This window comes from Hemitrygon akajei, chromosome 10 (genome assembly GCF_048418815.1).
Source record: "Hemitrygon akajei chromosome 10, sHemAka1.3, whole genome shotgun sequence".
NCBI classification, from domain to species: Eukaryota; Metazoa; Chordata; class Chondrichthyes; order Myliobatiformes; family Dasyatidae; genus Hemitrygon; species Hemitrygon akajei.
Genome location: NC_133133.1, coordinates 162,219,449 through 162,241,256, shown reverse-complemented (window position 1 = coordinate 162,241,256; position 21,808 = coordinate 162,219,449). Strand labels below are relative to the sequence as shown.

Here is a 21,808-nt window from a genome sequence, read left to right as displayed (position 1 = left end):
AGTTATTTATGATTCATATATATGATTTTATCACCTTTAAAATATGAAATTGCAATGGATAAGCTTGCAAAATTGACTTCATTAATTACATTGTTAATAAATTAAGTAATACTGAGTATTAAATATTGTTGATTTATAAGACTATAAAATCATAAGATATAGGAGCAGAATTAGGCGATTTGGTCCACCAAGTCTGCTCCACCATTCCATCATGGCTGATTTATTATCCCTCTCAATCCCATTCTCCTTCTACCCATAATTTTGACTCCTTTACTAGTCAAGTACCTAACAACCTCTATTTTAAATACAGTCAATGACCTGGCCTCCACAGCCATCTGGGGCAATGAATTCCACTGATTCACCAGCCCCTGGGTGAAATAATTCTTCCTCATCTCTGTTTTATAGGGACATCCTTCTTTTCTGAAGCTGTGCCCTCAAGCCCTAGACTCCCCCACTAGAGGAAACATCCTCTCCATGTGCATTGTAACTAATATTCAATAGGTTTCAATGGGATCCCCCTCATTCTTCTGACTCTAGTGAGTACAGGCCAGAGTCATCAAGCACCCCTTATACGTTAAACCTTGTCATTCCCAGGAACCTTCTCGTGAACCATCTCTGGACCCTCTCCAATGCCTTATCTTAGATAAGGGACCCAAAACTGCTCACAATACTCCAAATGTGGTCTAACTAATGCCTTATAATGCTTCCGCATTTCATCCTTGCTTTTATATTCTAGTCCTCTCTGAAGCTGACATTGCATTTGTTTTCCTTATAATTGTGATTGGAATCAAAAGCTCCTACAATTATCTTTAAACCCATTGTGTAGTATATAAACATTATTTATATAGTATTGTGGATAAAAACAAAGAAAATGGCCCTGGTTTTATCCTTGCTGCCAGAAAATGAGGTCAGAAAGGGCTGAAGTTTGTCTGGGACACCTCACTCCCAGTCTACAGTTACACTCAGTGGCCACTTTATTAGGTACACGTGCGCACCCATTCATTAATGCAAATATATAATTAGCCAATCATGTATCAACAACTCAAGGCATAAAATAAGGCAGACTTGGTTAAGAGGTTCAGTTGTGACCAAACATCAGAATGGGGAAGAAATGTGACCTAAATGTTTTTAACTGTGGAATGATTATTGGTGCCAGATGGGGTGGTTTGAGTATCTCAAAAAAATGCTGATCTCCCGGGATTTTCATGCACAACAGTCTCTAGAGTTTGCAGAGAATGGTGCAAAAAAAACCAAAACAAAACATCCAGTGAGTGGCAGTTCTGTGGGTGAACACGCCTTGTTATGGAGAGAGATCGGAGGAGAATAGCCAGACAGGAAGACTACAGTAACTCAAATAATCACGCATGACAATAGTGGTGTGCAGCAGAGCATCCCTGGATGCACAGCATGTTGAACCTTGACGAGGAAGGGCTACAGCAACCAAGCCTGAACAGTCAGTGGCCACTTCATATTAGTTACCTCCTGTGTAGGTACCTTTTAATATTAGAAAAGAGCAGTGGCAATTATTTACCAATATTTAAACATGATACAAAATGTAAGTTACATTCAACTTGTCCAGTAATCTACTTGAGTTTTTTTAAAATGTAGTTTTAAAATTATTTTAACTGACTGCTGCTTTAATACAATGATCAACTGTTTCTGAAGTGCCAGTGAATCCCTCAGGCGACAGATTAATTTGAGTACAGATTGAGTCTGCCTTCACCATGCAGAACTAGTATTATAACCCCACCTCTATGATGTCACTAAAGTAGGAAATTCTACATCATTTCTCTATTCCTTCTGAATATTTGATATTTGCTGTCAGATCCAGATCATGTGAATGTGTTTAGTTATATAGATTACTTAAGGATAAGTACTACACAATACCTTCCTGGAATGGACGTGAAAGAACAGAAGCTTCTGACACATTCACCGGTTGTATACTGAGACAAACAGAAGTTTCTGACTCATTCACCAGTTGTCTACTGAGCCGTAACTGCAGCTTAGAGTTAGGGAACTCCCTGCATTTGTCAATATTTTCAAGAGAATGAGAACATAACGTGTTTTAACAAAATAAACACTTAGGTAACTTCTTCTCCAACTCTGCTTGCTATAACAAGAGACTCAGTGCTTGCTCTAACAGATTAAGGAAACACATATTAATAGATAATTACGTCTAGCTGAATTACACGAATGAAACTTACTACAAGCTTAAAAGTATGCGAATTTTGGATCAAAATATACAGAGTTCACATCAATATTTCCTTTTACCAATTATGTAGCAACTCTAGCAAATGATTTGGAGAGGAAGCTTTCATTTTCTGATATTAGTTCATAAATAGCCAAATAAGTTGATGCCTTTGGTGGAGAGTTGCTATGCCCATTCCTACCCAGCCTGTATTATGCTCATTAAATCTGTGCGTCATCTGGCATCTACACTACTTGGAGTAAATTTAGGGTTCGGCCAGCACCACCAACTTAATTTTAAAATATGAACTTTTTTTAATCTCTGGTGGTATTTGTCTTACTTTCAAAACAAGCAAGCTGGTAACTGCACTGGTTCATACTTGTGTTAGGTGCATCCAGCATATTTTAAAACTTATATTGTAGTCCAAAGGGCCTGTACTGCTCTGTAATATCCTATGCTCTATATATCACAAAAGGTAGTTATAAATAAATGGATGTGTTATCTCTTATTAAAAAAACAAATACAACGAATGATCTAGAAGATTTTCAGGTTCAATAGGTATATTTAATGTCAGAGAAATGTATACAATATACATCCTGAAATTCTTTTTTTCGACAAGAACAGAGGAGTGTCCCAAAGAATGAATGACAGTTAAAACGTTAGAATCCCAAACCACCCCCTAACTCCCCCCTCCCATGCACAAACAGCAGCAAGGCAACAACTGTCCACTCCCCCACCATCAAAAAAGCATCAGATCAAGATTTTACAACAAATGGTAACATGCTTTTAATTAGGATAGTTCATAGTATCTGGGTTCTCCAATGATTAAATCCTGGCTAGCTTCACCACACTCCAATCTTAACCAAGATGTTGCACAATTATAAAACAAACAAAAGTATAAAAGAGAAAGCACTCAGTGTCTGTAAAAAGGGAATCATTTCAGTTTATTGACCCTTAATCATAACTAGAAAAAGTTAAGAAGCAATCACATTTTAAGTAGCAATAAAGGGAGGAGATGCAAAGAACGAAGACCTATATTTTATAGTGATATGGTAGAGATCTTGGGTGGCAGGGAGGAGATACATTTCCACCAAAGGAGGTATAAGGCACTCCTTCCCTCCGCTAGCCTGCAAATCACCCTTGGGCAAGGTGTAGCACCTGCTTAGACCCACCCCCCCCACCCCGATCAGGGTCATGTGAAGTCATGGGAGCAGCTGGTGGATGGTCGTATGAGCAGCTGGTCCTGGTTATGTGACCACCGACAACCAGCTGATGATCTCTGAGGAGCATTGATAATGGCTGGGGTCACCCACAATGTAAAGACCCTGCCCAGAAGAAGGCAACAGCAAACCACAGCTGTAGAAAAATTTGCTGACAACAATCGTGGTCATGGATAAGGCCATGATCACCTACATCATACAGCAAGGCACATCCTGATGATAATAGTAGAGATCAAACAAGGCTAAATGACACCTGATGATAATGGAGGTTTATGAAGATCTATTTATCACAGTTAATCTTTCTGGAGAAGATAATAATGGTAGACAGTTTAAGCAGAAGAATTTTGAATCAGAATCAGAAGGAGGTTTATTATTTGTGACATATATCCTGAAATTTGTTGTTTTGCAGCAGCAATACGGTGTAAATATTACAAAATTACAATAAGTTACAATAAGAAATAATAAATAGTGCAAAATAGTCCTAAAATGTTGAGTGTGTGTCTTCAGACTCTTGTACCTCCTCTCCAATGGTGGTAATGTGAAGAGGGCATGTCCTGGGTGGTGAGGGTCCTTAATAATGGACACCAGCTTCTAGAGGCATCACCTTTTAAAGATACCCTGGATTGTGGGGAGGCTGTTGCCCATGATGCATTTAGCTGAGTTTCTGTGTTAACAACCCTCCACAGCTTTTTCCAATCCTACGCATTAGTGCCTCCAAACCAGACTGTGATGCAGCCAGTCAGAATGCTCTCCACTGTACACTTCTAGAAATTTGCTAGGGTCTTTGGTTACATACCTAATCTCCTCAAACTCCTAATGAAATATAGCCAGTGGCATGGCCTATTTGTGTTTGCATCAATATGTTGTGTCCAGGGTAGATCCTCAGAAATGTTGAGCACCCAGGAACTTGAAGCTGCTTGCCCTTTCCACTACTGACCTTTCAATGAGGAATGGTATGCATTCTCCTGATTTCCCCTTCCTGAAGTCTACAATTAATTCCTTGAACTTGCTGACATTTAGTGTAAGGTTGTTTTTATGCCACCACTCAACCAGCTGACCTATCTTACTTCACAGTATGCCTCCTCACAGCTACCTCCATACTATTAAGCATATACATTGACAAAATCCTGATTATGAACTTTGCTTGTTGACAACCCATTCACTTAATGAAAGGCAGAGAACAAATATAGAATCCCAAACAATTTTATATCAAGCAATGTCCTGAGCACTAAAAAACAGATTCACAAAATGTTTCACAAACGTTAGTCATGATCTGTCCTCCTTTTACTTCTGATATTACTAATCATGTTGCTTTATGAGCTGTTTTATTCAAATCAATTCTTACCTCTATAAGCGATTGCAGCTTCTTTAAAACTGTCAGCATAAACTGTTTGTGGACAGTTTAACTCATGGTTTACTCAGATGAATAAACTTATGAGATTGAAGGGGCAGGAACATCTTTACTTTAAAAAAAGCACATTCTGTTTTCAAATCCCAACATGGCTTCAAAGCTCTCTGTGTATAATCTCCCCAACTCAACCAACCCTCTAATATCCACACTCTGAAAGTTCTAGCCACTTGAGTATTCTTGAATATTGAATTTGATTTCTCCGTTTTTCAACTGCCAAAGGACTAAGCTCTGGAAATTTTTCCGATAATCCTGTCTTGTTTTTCTCCCGCCCTTTCTTCACTGTATTCTAGGTTTTGGAGCTTAACTTGCTGATGAAGCTGATGGTCCATTGTCACTTTACATAGTTGGATGTCACATTTTGTTTGATAATGCTTCTGGAAATACAGTGCGTTGACTTTGACTCTGAGGCAGTGTGCTTTGCAATGTTTAATGTGAATAATTTTAATAATAATTTAACTTTTGATTTATAACAACCCACTATCTACACTCAGCCTCTCTGTTGAGGTAACCTCAAATCCACTGCTGTTTCCTTGCCTTTTAATCCAAGTTACTTTATGAATTTTAATTCTTCTCAGTCTCCAATAATTTTCTCCATTCTAGCTATATGTGCTTCACACGTTATTCCTAAATAGTAATATCCTTAGTCCAAATAAACATAAGAGTAAAGAAAATTCAGAAATATTGTGAAAATATAGCTAGTAAACTAAATATTACATATTATGGTCACTAACACAAGAGACTCTGCAGATTCTGAAAATCCAGAGCAACACACACAGAATGCTGGAAGAACTCAGCAGGTCGGGCAGCAACTATGGAGGAGAATAAACAGTCAATATTTAGGGCCAAATCCCTTCATCTGGATTGATCATTAATGCCCTTTGTCCAATATCTGCTATGATCCAGGTCCACCGCAAACAGTTTTACTTCCAATTGCCCTTTGAAGTAGGTCAGTAATTTTTTGTGTAGTATCACTGTTGAAAAAAGAGCAGTAATTAGTCAGCATTAGTCTGGTTATTAAACATAACTAAAATGCACGAAATGAAAAACATCTGAAAGTGCAAAGCTAGTGAAGTGAATGTATTTAAACAGTAAAAGCAGCTTACGGTTCTCAAAGCAAAGCAACCCCTTATTATTGGATCAGAACAGAGTGCCATCACCTTGCTACATTTGTGCAGCTAACGAGGGGGAGTGCTCAAAGCATGCCCGAATTTCCATTAACCGTGTAGCTCAGAGCATGTTTGCAAAACTCAAGTGTCTGCAGCACATTGGACAAGTAATACCAAAGCGATGCTGTGTTTCAGCCTCCCCACAAGATCCCACCACCAGAGAAGGCAATCTTCAATCAGTCCAGTTCACAAAGTCTGATATCAATCAACGGCCAGTTAAGTTAATACGGTTAATTAAACTGCAACTTTAACACTCCGGCCATGACCGCCATTGTAGCATTAATGTTGTGCTTCAGAACTATATGTGCATCTAGCTGAGTTGTGTCAATTTATAATACTTACCAAAGTGGAATCTCCTCAACTAATTGAAAAATTGTTCGACTATGTCCACAAAATCACATTCAAATGAACCAATTACTGTTCTATCAATGAATTCTCGGTTACTGAAAGCTATTTGTAATACCATTAAATACTCATGGATGACCAATACGGACAAGGTTCCAAAGCCTTATACCAAGCATAGGCTAGAGCTGATCTAGAGGCCAGAGAAAAGGGACTGCAATGGGTATCAAAGCAGAATTTGATCATGCTGCGTTAAGAAGCTCGGCGGAAACTAAAGGCAGTAGGAATGATAGGGAGAATGGGTGGGTGAATATCTCGGGATGAAAACTTATTTAACATAAAGCAGATGATTTATTTCTTCCATGCTTGGAAAATCTCCCCCGGATTAGTATTAATTTTCTTTTAAAAACGTCACCCATTCCATCAATCCAAAACAAGGCAGTGCTTCCCATTTATTGCTGCATTGGCCTACTCTAAACCAATGAAACGGGTAAGTAGGTGATGCATCATCAATAACTCTCGGAGTCCTGAAGCGAACGATAGGCTTTTATTAGATGCAAGAGACTTCGGCACAACATCCTGGAGACTGAGGGGGGAGCAGTGCCTCCAATCGTCTTTATACAGGGGTCTGTGGGAGGAGCCACAGGAGCAGTCAGCGGGGGGGGGGGGGGGGGGCGTGTCCAGACAGGTATATGTAGTTCACCACAGTAGGCTACACCGGATAAGACCTTCATGGAAAAGTCTGCGAGTGATACAGGAACATTCCAAACCATCGAGTCTATGCCGATCATTTTACGCCATTCTAGTCGCGTTTTAATCTCTACATTCCGTTCAACTACCCCCAGATTTCTACCATTCGGGTCAAATATTTTACCTCGGGTGGAAGAGGGCGAGAAATTTTATATTTTATCCTGGTCGTGTTGACATCACACAAGTAGTATAATACTCCCGATATATAACTGCAACTAACTTTCGCCTCTTGTTTTCAATGACCCGTCTCCTTATGAACTGCTCCCACGACCGTCATTTCATCCTGTTGATGAATATGTCATTTCAGCCCGTAATGTGACCGTCACGTCAGACTGAGTATTTATTTATGCAATCGAAGGAATATTTCTCACGCTTTTGACTTTGAGAGAAACCTAAGCCGCCGTTTTAATTCCAGTGTGATTTGTTTCCCTGCGCAAAAAACAGTAACCCAATTTTTAAGAAACTTATCTTTTTTTACAAAAAAAAAACTGATCTTCGTTATTTGGGTGACTGAAATATTTTAGAGATAGACTACATTGTTTGATCATTCCTTCATTTGGGTGAACTATATTTTTCTAATCATATCTGCGGGAAATGGCAATTCATTGCTGTTGGACGATATACGTGAGGCGAGGGTTGGGAGGGGACGGAATCAACTCAGATCATTCGCTCACTCAGCCTCTTTGTCTGGTAACTTTAACGCTCAGTGAACACCTCCACCCTCAGCCCATTGTTAGCCTGTTTTGACTCAAGTTTAATCTTTCGGGGGATATTTGTAGTCACAGATGGCTTGCTATTATTAAACCTACAAAACAAAAGATTTTAATCTCTGTGTAGTTCAGTATTTTGTTGTAGCACACCAGTACATGTGCCGAGGCACCCAAAGCTCCCTCAGCAACAACACTCCCCTCCTCCCTCCTCTCTCAGCCCCCCTCCATATCAACACTGGATAAACAACACAGGCTACCACTGTCTACATCCCCTCCTTGCTCTGCGCCTACCATTCACACCTCCACTTACCGACTGCTGTCTTCCCAATCTTCACCTCCCTCAGGATCTAGATACTTTTCACCAGTTCCCCAGTCATCACGGACTCACCTTCACTACGGAGCAGGTGAGAAGCGCTCTGTCCAAACTCAGGCACAGCAAAGCACTGGGACCGGACGGTGTGAACCCCACGGTCCTGAGGGAGTGTGCTGAGTAGCCGTGTGGAGTTCTCCAGCGCATTTTCAATCTGAGTCTCAGCCTGGAAAGGGTCCCGACGGTGTGGAAAACATGTGTGGTCCCAGTAACCAAGAAGGGCCAACCAAAGGTATTGAATGACCACCACGCAGTGGCCCTTAACTCACACATCACAAAGATTCTAGAGAGGCTGGTCCTGGCTCACCTCCAACCCCTGGTCACACCAGTCATCAATCCCCCGCAGTTTGCCTACAAGGAGCACATTGGAGTCGATTATGCTATCACCTACCTGCTGAACAAGCCTACTCCCATTTGGATAGCACTGTGAGGAACAAGTGCCTTCAATACCATACAGCCCTAATTGCAGGGGGAAAAGCTCCATTCAGTGCAGGTTAACATTTCCATTGTATCCTGGATAGTGGACTACCTGACTGGCAGACCACAGGTTGTATGAGGCTTCAGAGCTGTGTGACAGACATGGCTATAAACAGCACTGGGGCCCCATATGTTGACTTCCTTCCTGTTTACACTGTACACCTTGGACTTTAGATACAACACTGAGTCATGTCATCTGCAGGAATTCGCTGGCTGTGTAAAGGGGAGACTGAAGGATGAATGTACAGCCCTGGTGGAGGAATTTGTCAAACCGTACAAGCTGAATCATCTGCAGCTCAATACCAATGAGGCAAAGGAGGTGGTGTTGGACTTTAGGAAGACAAAGCCTGCATTGCTCCTGTTATTATTGATGGTGAGGACATGGATGTGGTGAGGAGCCAGGAGAATCTGGGGGTGCACCTGAATGAGAGACCAGAGCAGAGCACCAACACAGAGGCTGTGTACAAGAAGGGCCAGAGTCATCTTTACTTCCTGAGGAGACTGAGGTCCTTTGAAGTAAACGGCCCTCTCCTTCACATGTTCTACCAGTCTGTTGTTGCCAGTTCAGTGTTCAGTGCAGTGGTGTGTTGGGGCAATGGCATCAACACTGGTGATGCTAACAGGTTCAATACACTGATTAGAAAGGCTGGCTCTGTTGTAGGAGTCAAACTGGACACACTGGAAGCTGTGGTAGAACAAAGGACTCGATGAAATGCTGGCAATTCTGGACAATATTTTTAACCCTCTGCATACCACCATTGCTGAACAGAGGAACACTTTTAGTAATAGACTAAGACAACTGCCTTCTGCAAAGAGCTCTATATGAAGGCGTTCTTACCCTCAGCCATTAGACTCTATATTACATTTCAATTTAGAGAATTATCTGCAGAGAAAACTCTCTCTCGTCATGAACTCACGCAAAAAATAACACATAGCTTGATAAACTTCAAATATGCATTTATTTAATAAAAAATCGATCTTCAATGTCCTACCGAATGTGGTAAAAAATAAAAAGTTACAAGTGACCATTAGCAATGCAAAGTTGACTGCTACACATAACTTACTGTAAGTAATTACAACGATGTGTATAACATTATACACAATAAATACATCAGAAATAAATATCTCCTTGTTAAGTTAATAAAACATGCTATTTTGGGGGGAAACTAGTACTGTTTCCTTGCGTCTTGGTTTGCTTTCCTCAGTTATTAATTCGTTATTTCCCCTGGTGTTTGGGTTTCCATCCTGCTGCTGAACAGCGGTTCGTTATCTCCTGGAGGAGGATGAACAGCTCCCCGACAACCTTGGCCTTACTCGCCTCGCCGAGCTGGAATAAACGAACCAGAGTAAGAAATTAACATCAGTTGAATCAATTCAGTGCAGGAAAACTAAGAAATCTTCTACACGAAACATAGCGCCGAAAAGACGGTTACAGAGAGTCACGTGAATACCGAATGCTGAACTCTACCGAGGTCAATTCTTCTCTCACTCTTGATTGTGTCACGTTGTTGAAACGTGATCGAATTTGTACAGGTGATTCCCGAGTACCACACTACTAGCACAACAGTTTAATGTCATGAATCTGATCTGCACAATGTGCATGAATTCTTAGTAAATTACCTTCTCCACTTTCTGCTTCAGTCGTTCGATGTTTTTGTTGGCTTTCGTTTTATCTTCAGTATCCTGAAAAGAACACAACCAATTCAAACACAAGAACTGGTTTCAGCGCCCGTTCCAGTCAGCGGTACTTTCGTACAGTTCCCCTCCCTTCTACCACTGAGCCCCGATTTGAACTGTTTGCCCACCAGCAGAGTCATAACACCGGGTATTTAATTACTCGTTTGAAAATGCGAGCGATATCAAGTCTACGTTCTCTCGAATTGGTTCAATCGGAACAGGAAACACTTACGCAAGCAGACATGTGCCGTTTCATTAGAACGGCGAGAAACTCTTTAACGTCGTTTAGATGCGAATATTTGGCGTGCAGTTGGTCAGATCGGAGAACGGTTCCAAGGTAGAAGTCAATCACCTCTTTGAGAACGTAGCAGCTACCAGATTCCTGCAAAGTAAACCATGGATCTTACAGGTATTCTCCAAAACGAAACGATACTGTGAATTGATAACGTGTGTTCGGTGAGATTAAATAGCATAGCACCAATACAATGTCATACCTCCAGTCCTTGAAATAGATCCTTTCCCATTAGTCTCGTCTCCGTGTCCTCGTCGTGCTTTTGAGCCTGTGAAATGATGGGTATGGATTAGAGATGTTTTTAAAAAGCTTGAAACAACATTAATTTGAATGCAGAATGAAAGACAAATTCCTTTACTTACATCTTTAGACAGGGCGTGGACCTTATATCTCATTTGTCGTAGTAAATGTTCTTCTACCTGACAAACCGCATTCGCTGTCCTGGATTTCAAACTTGGAGCAGTGCTCCCTAGGACTGCAAAGCCACCAAGTACCAACACAACTACAGTCGCGAGTGAATACATTCTGAAAACAATCTATCAGTCAGATCTAGCCCACTTGCAAGTCAAAACTATCTTAACTTCGCTGCACCTCAATCAAGATTGAGATAAGGCTGACAACCAAAAGTGAAAAAGCTGTGTTGAGCTAGCCCGCTATCTGCTGTTCTGAACATACCGCTGTGTGCAATGTTTATATATCTATCAAAGGTAGTACTGAAATCTCCCTCAATGATCTGATGACGTGTGGAGTTTACTCGACAAATTTCCGTTTTCTAGCAGGTAATCCGGGTTTTGACGATTGTGCAGAGTTCTAGTAAAATCAAGTCAGCGTTTTAAGATGAATCATGATCATTCAGGAATTGTATCTAATTATTTTTATTACTCTTTCAATAATGTTAGTTCCCCATCTAATCTCTTATGATATCACACCCTCGTTTCATTTTAGCCAAACAAATATCATGAACCTTGATTGTGAGAATCACTTAATATTGCCAGATCGGTCTCCTCCAGTCCAGAGAGCCCCCAGGCGGAAATTTAAAAAAAATATTCCGGACCATTTAACTCGAGAAGATAATGAGTTCATGTATCCTTGAAGGCTGTGGGGTCGGATAATAAGGTGATTGAAATGAGTGTGGAACGCTTGCCTATACTAATGCAAGAACTAGAAATGCAAACCCTTCTTAAGCGGCATCTTGAACACCTCTAGTCACCACACTGCCGGGAAGAAGCGTCTGGATTTGCAAGGATACGTTGGAGAGTTTAAAAGATTTTACCATAGGGAAAGGATGGGCAAAATAGAGTTACTTTCTTTGGAATAAATAAGACTAAGGGAAGACTTGACAGGGTGTATAATTTAAATTACAATTATTAAAACTGTGAGGGCTCTGGGTAGAGTAAATAGCTGAGGTATCAATATCTGGAAAGGACATAGATTTAAAGCCATTGGTAAAAGGAACAGGGGAGCTGAGGGAGTGTACTTAGAGAGTTTTGATATGTATGGTTACAAACCTAGTGGTGAAAGTGAATTTGACTAGGAGAAACTTACTCAACTGGCACAAACATGATGCGTTCAATAGGCTCTAATGCTCTAAATTCTCAATGTTCCTACAAGTTAACTAATATAAATCATGTATCCATCTCCAAACACACAAAATGCTGGAGGAGTTCAACAGGTCAGGCAGCATCCATAGAAATGACCAAACAGTCAATGTTTCAAGCCAATACAAGGGGCTCAGCCTGAAACATCAACTGTCTGTTCATTTCCATGAAAGCTGCCTCACCTGATGGGTTCCTCCAGCATGTTGAGTGTGTTGCCCTGGAGTTCCAGCCTCTGCAGAATTTCTTCCGTTCATGTATCCATCTATTTCCTTAAGTAATAGGCTCAGAATTCTGCCACATTCTTCAAAGTGAAATCGCTGAAATATCAGAAGATTTCCAGCTGGTGACACAAACTTTCTTCTCAGTTTATCGTGGGTACTTGACAAGAAAGGATTAGCTTGGTTCTAAACTTCTACAGTTTTTCCTCTGCAGAGCAGAAAATGTTTCTGCCTTCTCCCCAAATTATCCACTCTATTGCACTTCTAACTATTCAAAGTTCAAAGGTCAAAAGTTCAATGTAAATTTATTCCTTTACCCAACATCATTAAGACTTTTTTTTAAACCATTTTACTTTTTTTTCACACAGTCACTACATGACCACCTGTCCTTGGCAGTTACTCCCCCACTGCGGAGCAGACTCAATGAACCAAATGGCCTAATTCTATTCCTATATCATATCTTTTTGTTCTGCATTCTCAAAACTGTGTGCTCAACTCTCTAGTGTGTTTCAATTCACAGTCTACCCACATCAAAGATTGAACATAATTGCAAGGTGCTGTTATTTAAATATTCTTTGCTGAAAGGAAATACCTTGGTAGTGCTTTTCTCAGTTTCTAAAAATAAATCAATAAATGTATAATTCTTTCATTTTAGTGGGAAAATCTGTTCCGGTTATAGCAGAAGGTGTACATACAGGGCAAAAAAATAACAAAATGAAATCCACATAAGCTAAAAATCTGGAATTCATAAGTTATCACTCAATAAGGGGAAAAAAGCAGATTGTGATGATTTGGTTGTGTATCTTTTAATAGGTTTGATGATCGTGCTACAATTAAAATATAACTTACCTTTATCCCTCACAGACTCCTTTTAAAATGTTACGTACTTCCCGCATCTCCCACTCGGTACTACAGACCTTCATATATATTGTAGAACTTCACATTTCAAATCACAATCAGAAACATTTATTTAATATGGCATGTTTTACTGCCAATTCTCTAGGGTTCCAGAACAACACACTTTAAAGTTCAAAGTAATTTTATTATCAAAATGCATATATGTCACCATATACAATGCTAGGATTCATTTTCTTCTGGGTATACTCGGCAAATCTATAGATTAGTAGCTATTACAGGATCAATGAAAGGTCAGCCAGAGTACAGAAGACAACTGACTGTGCAAGTGGAAATATAACTAAACACAATAAATAATGAGAACATGAGATAATAAGATAAAGAGTCCTTATCTCATTATGTGCTAGTCCTTAAAGTGAGATCGTTGTTTGTGGGAACATCTCAATGATGGAGCAAATGAGTGTAGTTATCCCCTTTTATTCAAGAGCCTGATGGTAGAGGAGTAGAAACTATTCTTGTACCTAATGGCATGAGTCCTGAAGCTCATGTACTTCTATCTGATGGCAGCAGTGAGAAGAAAGCATGAACTGGGTGGTGGGGATCTCTGATGATGGATGCTGCTTTCCTGTGATAGGGTTTCATGGAGATGTGCTCAATGCTTGGGAGGGCTTTACCCATGATATACTGGGCCAAATCCACTACTTACTGTAAGATATTCCATTCAATGCATTCGTGTTTTCATACCAGGCTGTGATGCAGCCAGCAAATATACCCTCCACTACACATCTATAGAACAACAGAGCATGGTATAAATATAGCTCAGTTAGTCTATAGCATGGGCAGAATGAACACTAGGGAGAAAATTAATTGGTCTTCTGCTCACCAATACACAAATGATGTTATCTATGGCAGAAAAGAGCTGGTTGTGGAATACAGGAGGAATGGAGACAGGCTAACCCCTATTGACATCAATGGATCTGGAGTTGACAGGGTGGATGGCTTTAAGTTCCTTGGCATTAACATCACCGAAGATCTCACATGGTCTGTACACACCAGCTGTGTGGTGAAAAAGGAACAACAGTGCCTCTTTAAACTCAGATAGTTGAAGAAGTTTGGTTTGGGCCCCCCAAATCCTAAGAACTTTCTACAGGGACACAACAGAGAGCATCCTGACTGGCTGCATCACTGCCTGGTATGGGAACTGTACCTCCCTTAATTGCAGGACTCTGCAGAGAGTGGTGCGGACAGCCCAGCACATCTGTAGATGTGAACTTCCCACTATTCAGGATATTTACAAAGACAGGTGTGTAAAGAGGGCCCAAAGGATCACTGGGGACCCGAGTCACCCCAACCACAAACTGTTCCAGCTGCTACCATCTGGGAAACGGTACCGCAGTATAAAAGCCAGGACCAACAGACTCCGGGACAGCTTCTTTCACCAGGTCAGCAGACTGCTTAATTCATACTGATGCAACTGTGTTTCCATGTTATATTGACTGTCCTGTTGTACATAATATATTTATTATAAATTACTATAAGTTGCCATTGCACATTTAGATGGAGACGTAAAGATTTTTACGCCTCATGTATATGAAGTATGTAAGTAGTAATTCAATTCAATTCAAATGTTTTTGGTACTATGACTAGGAAGCCATCTAAGCACATCATTCACTCAAGCTTGGACCATACTGTTCTTTCCAGCACAGGTTCACTGCTGTGATGGGAAGCCCAACGCATAACTGAGCGGCAACATCCTGTGCAGCACAGGGACTTCTCACTGCAAGTTGCTGGCTCACTCCTTGACAACTGGCAAGGCGCCAGCCTCAGCTTCACCGAATGTTAGATCTGTCAAATGGCCAGGCTTGCCTCTTCCTTTCGTTCTGGCAATTAGCAAATAGCTGCAGTGCAAAACATATAAAAGTGTTTTCTAACCCCACTGTTGTATTTATTATGTCTGTATATTGTAATTAAGGATTTCCTTTTGCTTATCTCTCAATTCAATCTATGAGACTGATGTCACAGATCATGTTAAAAACAGCCATCCTTCCTGATAGAATTTAACTGTAGCCATAAAAACTGAACATTTTGTCTGGACTTCTCAATTAGATTATATAATTACTCTTTAACCATCCAATAAAATCCATTTATTATTTAAAAAGTCATCCTCAATTATTTAGCAATACCACAAAAAAAAAACATTTGGAGTGTAAACCTAGACTTCTAGGCAAATGCTTTCAGTTATGTGTGTAACTATCAGCATGGCTTTGGAATATTTGCCTCTAAGTCATGCTTTAAAATGAATTTACTCTCTTTCATACCAGTTGACCTTGTCATCATATTTGGTGGAATTGATTAAAAACAGGTCTAGCTATGCAGTGCTGTAAACAGTCAACAGAGGACTATGTAGCAGCACCTAATGCCTATCAGTCCTCTCAGGGCACCAGATGTAACGTTTATCCTTGATTCAGTAAAACATGAAGATTTTGTAGTTCAGAGCAATACCAGAGGTACAGTACAAAATGTTGGTGTGTTGTTGTTAACTTGATTGTTCTTATTAATTTTACTTTATGGTTTTTCTTTATGGAATACTGGAAGGATTTGTCATAGAGTTATAGAAAAATACAGCACTGAAACAGACCCTTTGGCCCATCTAGTCTGTGCTGAATCATTTAAACTGCCTGCTCCCATCGACTGCAGTGGGACTATAGCCCTCCATACCTCTACCATCCATGTACCTACCCAAGCTTCTCTTAAATGTTGAAATTGAGCTTGAATGCATCAGTTGTATCCATACTCTCATGACCTTCTGGTTGATGTTGATAAGTTCCCCTTACCCTTTTCACCTTTCATACATAACCCATGACCTCTCGTTGTAGTCCCACCCAAACAATGAAAAAACCTGTTTGCATTTACCCTATCTATACAGTAAAGGGTTTCAGACCAAAATGTCAACGGTTTGCTCTTTTCCATAGATCTGCCTAGCCTGCTGAGTTCCTCCAGAACTTCATGTGTGCTGCAGAAGGGCTGCATAAGTGACGGAACAGGTGATGGAATACAAACTATGCACCTGTTCAATCTGTGGAAGAGTCTGCATAACCCCACCTTCGCCCCAATAGCAAACTCAGAAGCCACAATTTACACTTGAGCATAAATCACTTATTTTTGGTCCTGAAAGACTGCTTAAGAGCAGAGTCTAGGGAAAGGGCTACAGTCACATACTCTCTTCTTGCAGCACCATTGGAAGTCCATCTCTCCACTGGATTTGATACCAACTGGGCCAAGTGCTTTTACAGTGACTGCATCATTTAAATCTCTGCTGTCTTTCTTCCATAATAAATAGCAATAAACAATATCGTATTGAAGGGGACCAGGCTTCTTTGGGCAATGCTCTCAGTGACAGTGCAGCTTTACATATAAATCCAAAAGACAAGGCTAAAGCACTTGCAACAATTTTCAGCCAAAAATTCTCAGCCATGACCCTTCTCTGCCTTCTCTATCCAAATGATCACAGGTTCCAGTCTTCAACCAATTGATTCATATCTTGTGGCATCAAGAAATGGTTGAATTCAAGGGACACAACAAAAATGTATATACAAATAATACTGTGTCTGCAGTGAGGAAGATCCATACTTTAAAAGTAGGTAAGTCCTCAGTCAAACTATTGCTGCATTGCTATTGCTAGATCATTTGGCATTATTTAAAGAGGAAATAAATATATCTTTGCATGACCAGAGAATCAAGGGCTTTATAAGATTGGTACAGGTAAGGAAATAAGGCCTGGGGTGAAAGGTGGGTCAGGTCTGAGGGTTTGAGTGGCTCACTTTGGCTCTCATTATGTTCTTTATGCTTTTATAACTGCAACCTGCCACCTGCACATCAATGTGGAAATTTCCCTTGTATTCCATGAAACAGCTATTGTTCAGATAATGTTGCTAGCAAAGGGGCTTAAAGAATCAACAATAGTCCCGTTACGCAGAATTTGGTTACTGAAAATGTGCACCCATGCTCAGTTTGGGTCCCACCGCGCTCATTTAGTTTTGATGGCTGCAAGTACCCTTCATATTTCTTCAAGTAACAATACAATGCATGTGCATTGGAGCTGGATGCACAATACAACCATGTGCATCCTGCACAGGTTGATAAATAGCAATATTTGCACAACACAAATGAGCATCTGCGCACATCCTACTTACATCTGTCATTCACCACTTCTACCTGAATAGTATTGTTTGTCAGCATCAACAAAACATCAACATTCTAGATATCAAAGTTGACAGAGACTCTAGAAAGTCTACATGACCCTTAAACTAAGCTCAGAGGTCATATATTCCTTACTTCCCAAATACTCTCAATAGACAATAGGTGCAGGAGTAGGCCACTCGGCCCTTCGAGCCAGCACCACCATTCAATGTGATCATGGCTGATCATCCACAATCAGTACCCCGTTCCTGCCTTCTCCCCATATCCCTTGACTCTGCCGCCTTTAAGAGCTCTATCTAACTCTTTCTTGAAAGCATCCAGAGAATTGGCCTCCACTGCCTTCTGAGGCAGAGCATTCCACAGATCCACAACCATCTGGGTGAAAAAGTTTTTCCTGAACTCCATTCTAAATGGCCAACCCCTTATTCTTAAACTGTGGCCTCTGGTTTCTGGACTCACCCAACATCGAGAACGTGTTTCATAGAAACATAGAAAATAGGTGCAGGAGTAGGCCATTCAGCCCTTCGAGCCTGCACCGCCATTCACTGTGATCATGGCTGATCATCAAACTCAGAACCTTATACCTGCTTTCTCTCCATACCCCCGATCCCTTTTGCCACAAGGGCCACATCTAACATATCTAACTTTCCTGCCTCAAGCATGTCCAATCCTTTAATAATCTTGTATGTTTCTATCAGATTCTCTCTCATCCTTCTAAATTCCAGTGTATACAAGCCCAGTCACTCCAATCTTTCAACATATGACAGTCCCGCCATCCCAGGAATCAACCTCGTGAACCTACGCTGCACTCCCTTAATAGCAAGAATGTCCTTCCTCAAATCTGGAGACCAAAACTGAACACAATACTCCAGGTGTGGTCTCAACTGGGCCCTGTACAACTGCAGAAGGACCTCTTTGCTCCTATACTCAACTCCCCTTGTTATGAAGGCCAATCTGCCATTAGCTTTCTTCACTGCCTGCTGTACCTGCATGCTTACTTTCAGTGACTGATGAACAATAACACCTAGATCTCGTTGTACTTCCCCTTTTCCTAGCTTGACACCATTCAGATAGTAATCTGCCTTCCTGTTCTTGCCACCAAAGTGGATAACCTCACATTTATCCACATTAAACTGCATCTGCCATGCATCTGCCCACTCACCCAACCTGTCCAAGTCACCCTGAATTCTCCTAAAATCCTCCTCATATTTCACACTGCCACCCAGCTTTGTGTCATCTGCAAATTTCCTAATGTTTCTTTTAATCCCTTCATCTATATCGTTAATGTATATTGTAAATAGCTGCAGTCCCAGCACCGAGCCTTGCGGTACCCCACTAGTCACTGCCTGCCATTCTGAAAAGGACCCGTTAATCCCTACTCTTTGTTTCCTGTCTGCCAACCAATTTTCTATCCATGTTAGTACCCTTCCCCCAGTACCATGTGCTCTAATTTTGCCCACTAATTGCCTATGTGGGACCTTATTAAAGGCTTTCTGAAAGTCCAGGTACACTACATCCACTGGCTCTCCCTTGTCCATTTTCATAGTTACATCCTCAAAAAATTCCAGAAGATTAGTCAAGCATGATTTCCCCTTTGTAAATCCATGCTGACTCGGACCGATCCTGTTACTGCTATCCAAATGTGCCGCTATTTCATCTTTTAGAATTGACTCCAGCATCTTCCCCACCACTGATGTCAGGCTAACTGGTCTATAATTCCCTGTTTTCTCTCTCCCTCCTTTCTTAAAAAGTGGGATAACATTAGCTACCCTTCAGTCCTCAGGAACTGATCCTGAATCTATAGAACATTGGAAAATGATTACCAGTGCATCCACGATTTCTAGAGCCACCTCCTTAAGTACCCTGGGACGCAGACCATCAGGCCCTGGGGATTTATCAGCCTTCAGTCCCATCAGTCTACCCAACACCATTTTCTGCCTAATGTGAATTTCCTTCAGTTCCTCCGTTACCTTAAGTCCTCTGGCCACTATTACATCTGGGAGATTGTATGTGTCTTCCCTAGTGAAGACAGATCCAAAGTACCTGTTCAACTCATCTGCCATTTCCTTGTTCCCCATAATAAATTCACCTGTTTCTGCCTTCAAGGGCCCAACTTTGGTCTTAACTAATTTTTTCCTCTTCACATACCTAACGAGATAAAGAGATATCTCATAGATAAAACTGCAGAAAGCATGATATGATACTATCCATTCCTGTTGCTTGGGCAATGGTGGCTACAATATTCAAGAAGCCCTACAGCATCAATGCTGTCAGCATGATCTCACCACCTTCCCCATTCTAAATTGTAGGTTACTGTGGCTATACTGTACATTATCTATTCAGTGCCTGCAGTAAAATTCCTGTGATTTCTCGCTAGCACTTGTCTGGATCCATAGTTCCACAACTGAGGGGAATCGATGCAAGTCCTTGAAAACATCAAACCATTCCACACACCAATTTTTCACTTAAATGTCATCTGCTCCAGCCTTCATTTAAGATACTATTTACAATTCTCTCTTCAAATACTGTTCCCCTCCATCAAATTAGATTACATTAGATTCAACTTTATTGTCATTGAGCCGAGTACAGATACAAAGCCAAATGAAATACAGTTAGCATCTAACCAGAAATGCAAAGAATAGTGTTATTTACAAATGACTGCGAATAAAAAGTAAGTGCTACAGCACACAGATATAAAAGTACTGAGACTGTACAATATGGGTGCAATACTGCTTAGCGCTGTGATGTGAGGTTCAGCAGGGTCACAGCCTCAGGGAAGAAGTTTTTCCTGAGCCTGCTGGTGGGGGAGTGGAGCCTCTGTAGCGCCTACCAGATGGGAGGAGAGTAAAAGATCCATGGTTAGGGTGAGATGAATTCTTCTTAATGCTTTTCGCCCTGCCCAGGCAGCGATTATGGTAGATGTTCTCAGTGGTGGGCAATTGAGTGCCGATAATCCGCTGGGCAGTTTTCACCACACGCTGGAGAGCTTTGCGGTCTGATACGGGACAGTTGCCATACCACACTGAGATGCAGTTGGTGAGTATGCTCTCAATGGTACAGCGGTAAAAGTCTGTCAGTATCCTGGGACAGAGGTGAGCTTTCTTGATGCTCCTCAGGAAATCAAAAATGCTGTATCAACCATCGCTTGCTTTCCTGCACTTGCAAATAATTGCCTAAACCCAAGTTCCCTTTAAATACTTAATTTCTGTCCACCTTTCCCAAAAGTGTTTTGGTTGAATCTCTCTAATTGGATTTCTTTCTCCTTAAACATAACCATCTCAATCCATAAACTAATCGTCTTTATCCCCCAGGCACCGTCTTGTCACTGCTCCCTGTCAGTTGTCTAAAACTGGATTGCAGTGTTAACAGCCACACTGTCATATTCTGACCCAAGATCATCTTTAACTCACCTTTCTCTAACATCACAGAGACTGCTGATCAACCTGAAACAATGACTACCCCTTTGACTTCACATATGCTGCCTGACTCACTGAATTTTCCAGCCTTTCAAATTTGGCTAAGTTGATCCACATTGGTTCCTACTAACTAAACCTCAATTTTAAACTTTAATCCATGTTCTCAAATTGACACACAGCCTCATTGTGCTTATTTACATCGTGCTTATCTTCTCTGCATCTGTAAATCCGAGCACTTGTTTTCCTCTGATTCTGGCTTTTTGATCATCCTCATAGAGAATAACTTACACCCTTCCATTGACAAAACACTAAGGTCTGCAAATCCATTCCGAAATCTCACAACTTATTTTGTTTTCTTTCTGCCTTTAAGATTTATAAAGATGGCTACAGACCAGAAATGGAGTTAATATAGCTGAGTTCTTAATGATTGGTAGGGCCTGTTTCTTCAGAGTATGATGCTATGACTCCAAAATAATTTTTTAAGACCCAATTCTTTGCCCAGATAAAAGGTCTCCTGCCCCTTTCTTTCTTAGTGTGGCTTCATGTCAGGGTTTGATTGATAAAGCTCCAGGGAAATACCATAGGTACAGTATTTTATCATTTGAATGTGTTGTTTTGCTGGTGGTTTTGGTCCTATTAACGAAAGGTGAAGTTTGTCACTACAGTCAGTCTATCTAGGGATGGACAATAAATGACGATATTATTGATGAAACTTCAATATCCATAGCTATTATTCTGGCATCTCTCCCTTCCTTCTCAGTTCTGAAGAAGGGTCTTGGCCCGAAACACCAACTGTTAATTCTTTTTCATAGATACTGTCCTGCCTATGAGTTCCTCCAGCATTTTGTGTGTGATACAAATAGGCATGTTGTGAGGTGATCTACATGAGCTGTTTTGGTTTCTGAAATTACAGCAGTT

General features: G+C 40.8%; 1 protein-coding gene across 1 annotated transcript; it reads right to left on the bottom strand.

The window, feature by feature from the left end:
• Positions 1-9,618: 9,618 nt before the first annotated feature.
• On the bottom strand, positions 9,619-11,292 carry LOC140734128 (interleukin-22-like). The gene is made up of 5 exons (XM_073057707.1): positions 10,966-11,292; positions 10,806-10,871; positions 10,544-10,693; positions 10,255-10,317; positions 9,619-9,961 (listed from the first exon to the last, which is right to left on the bottom strand). Exons 1-5 carry the CDS (start codon positions 11,125-11,127, stop codon positions 9,851-9,853), a joined length of 552 nt encoding a protein of 183 aa, XP_072913808.1. The 5' UTR covers positions 11,128-11,292; the 3' UTR covers positions 9,619-9,850.
• Between the last annotated feature and the right edge of the window lie 10,516 nt (positions 11,293-21,808).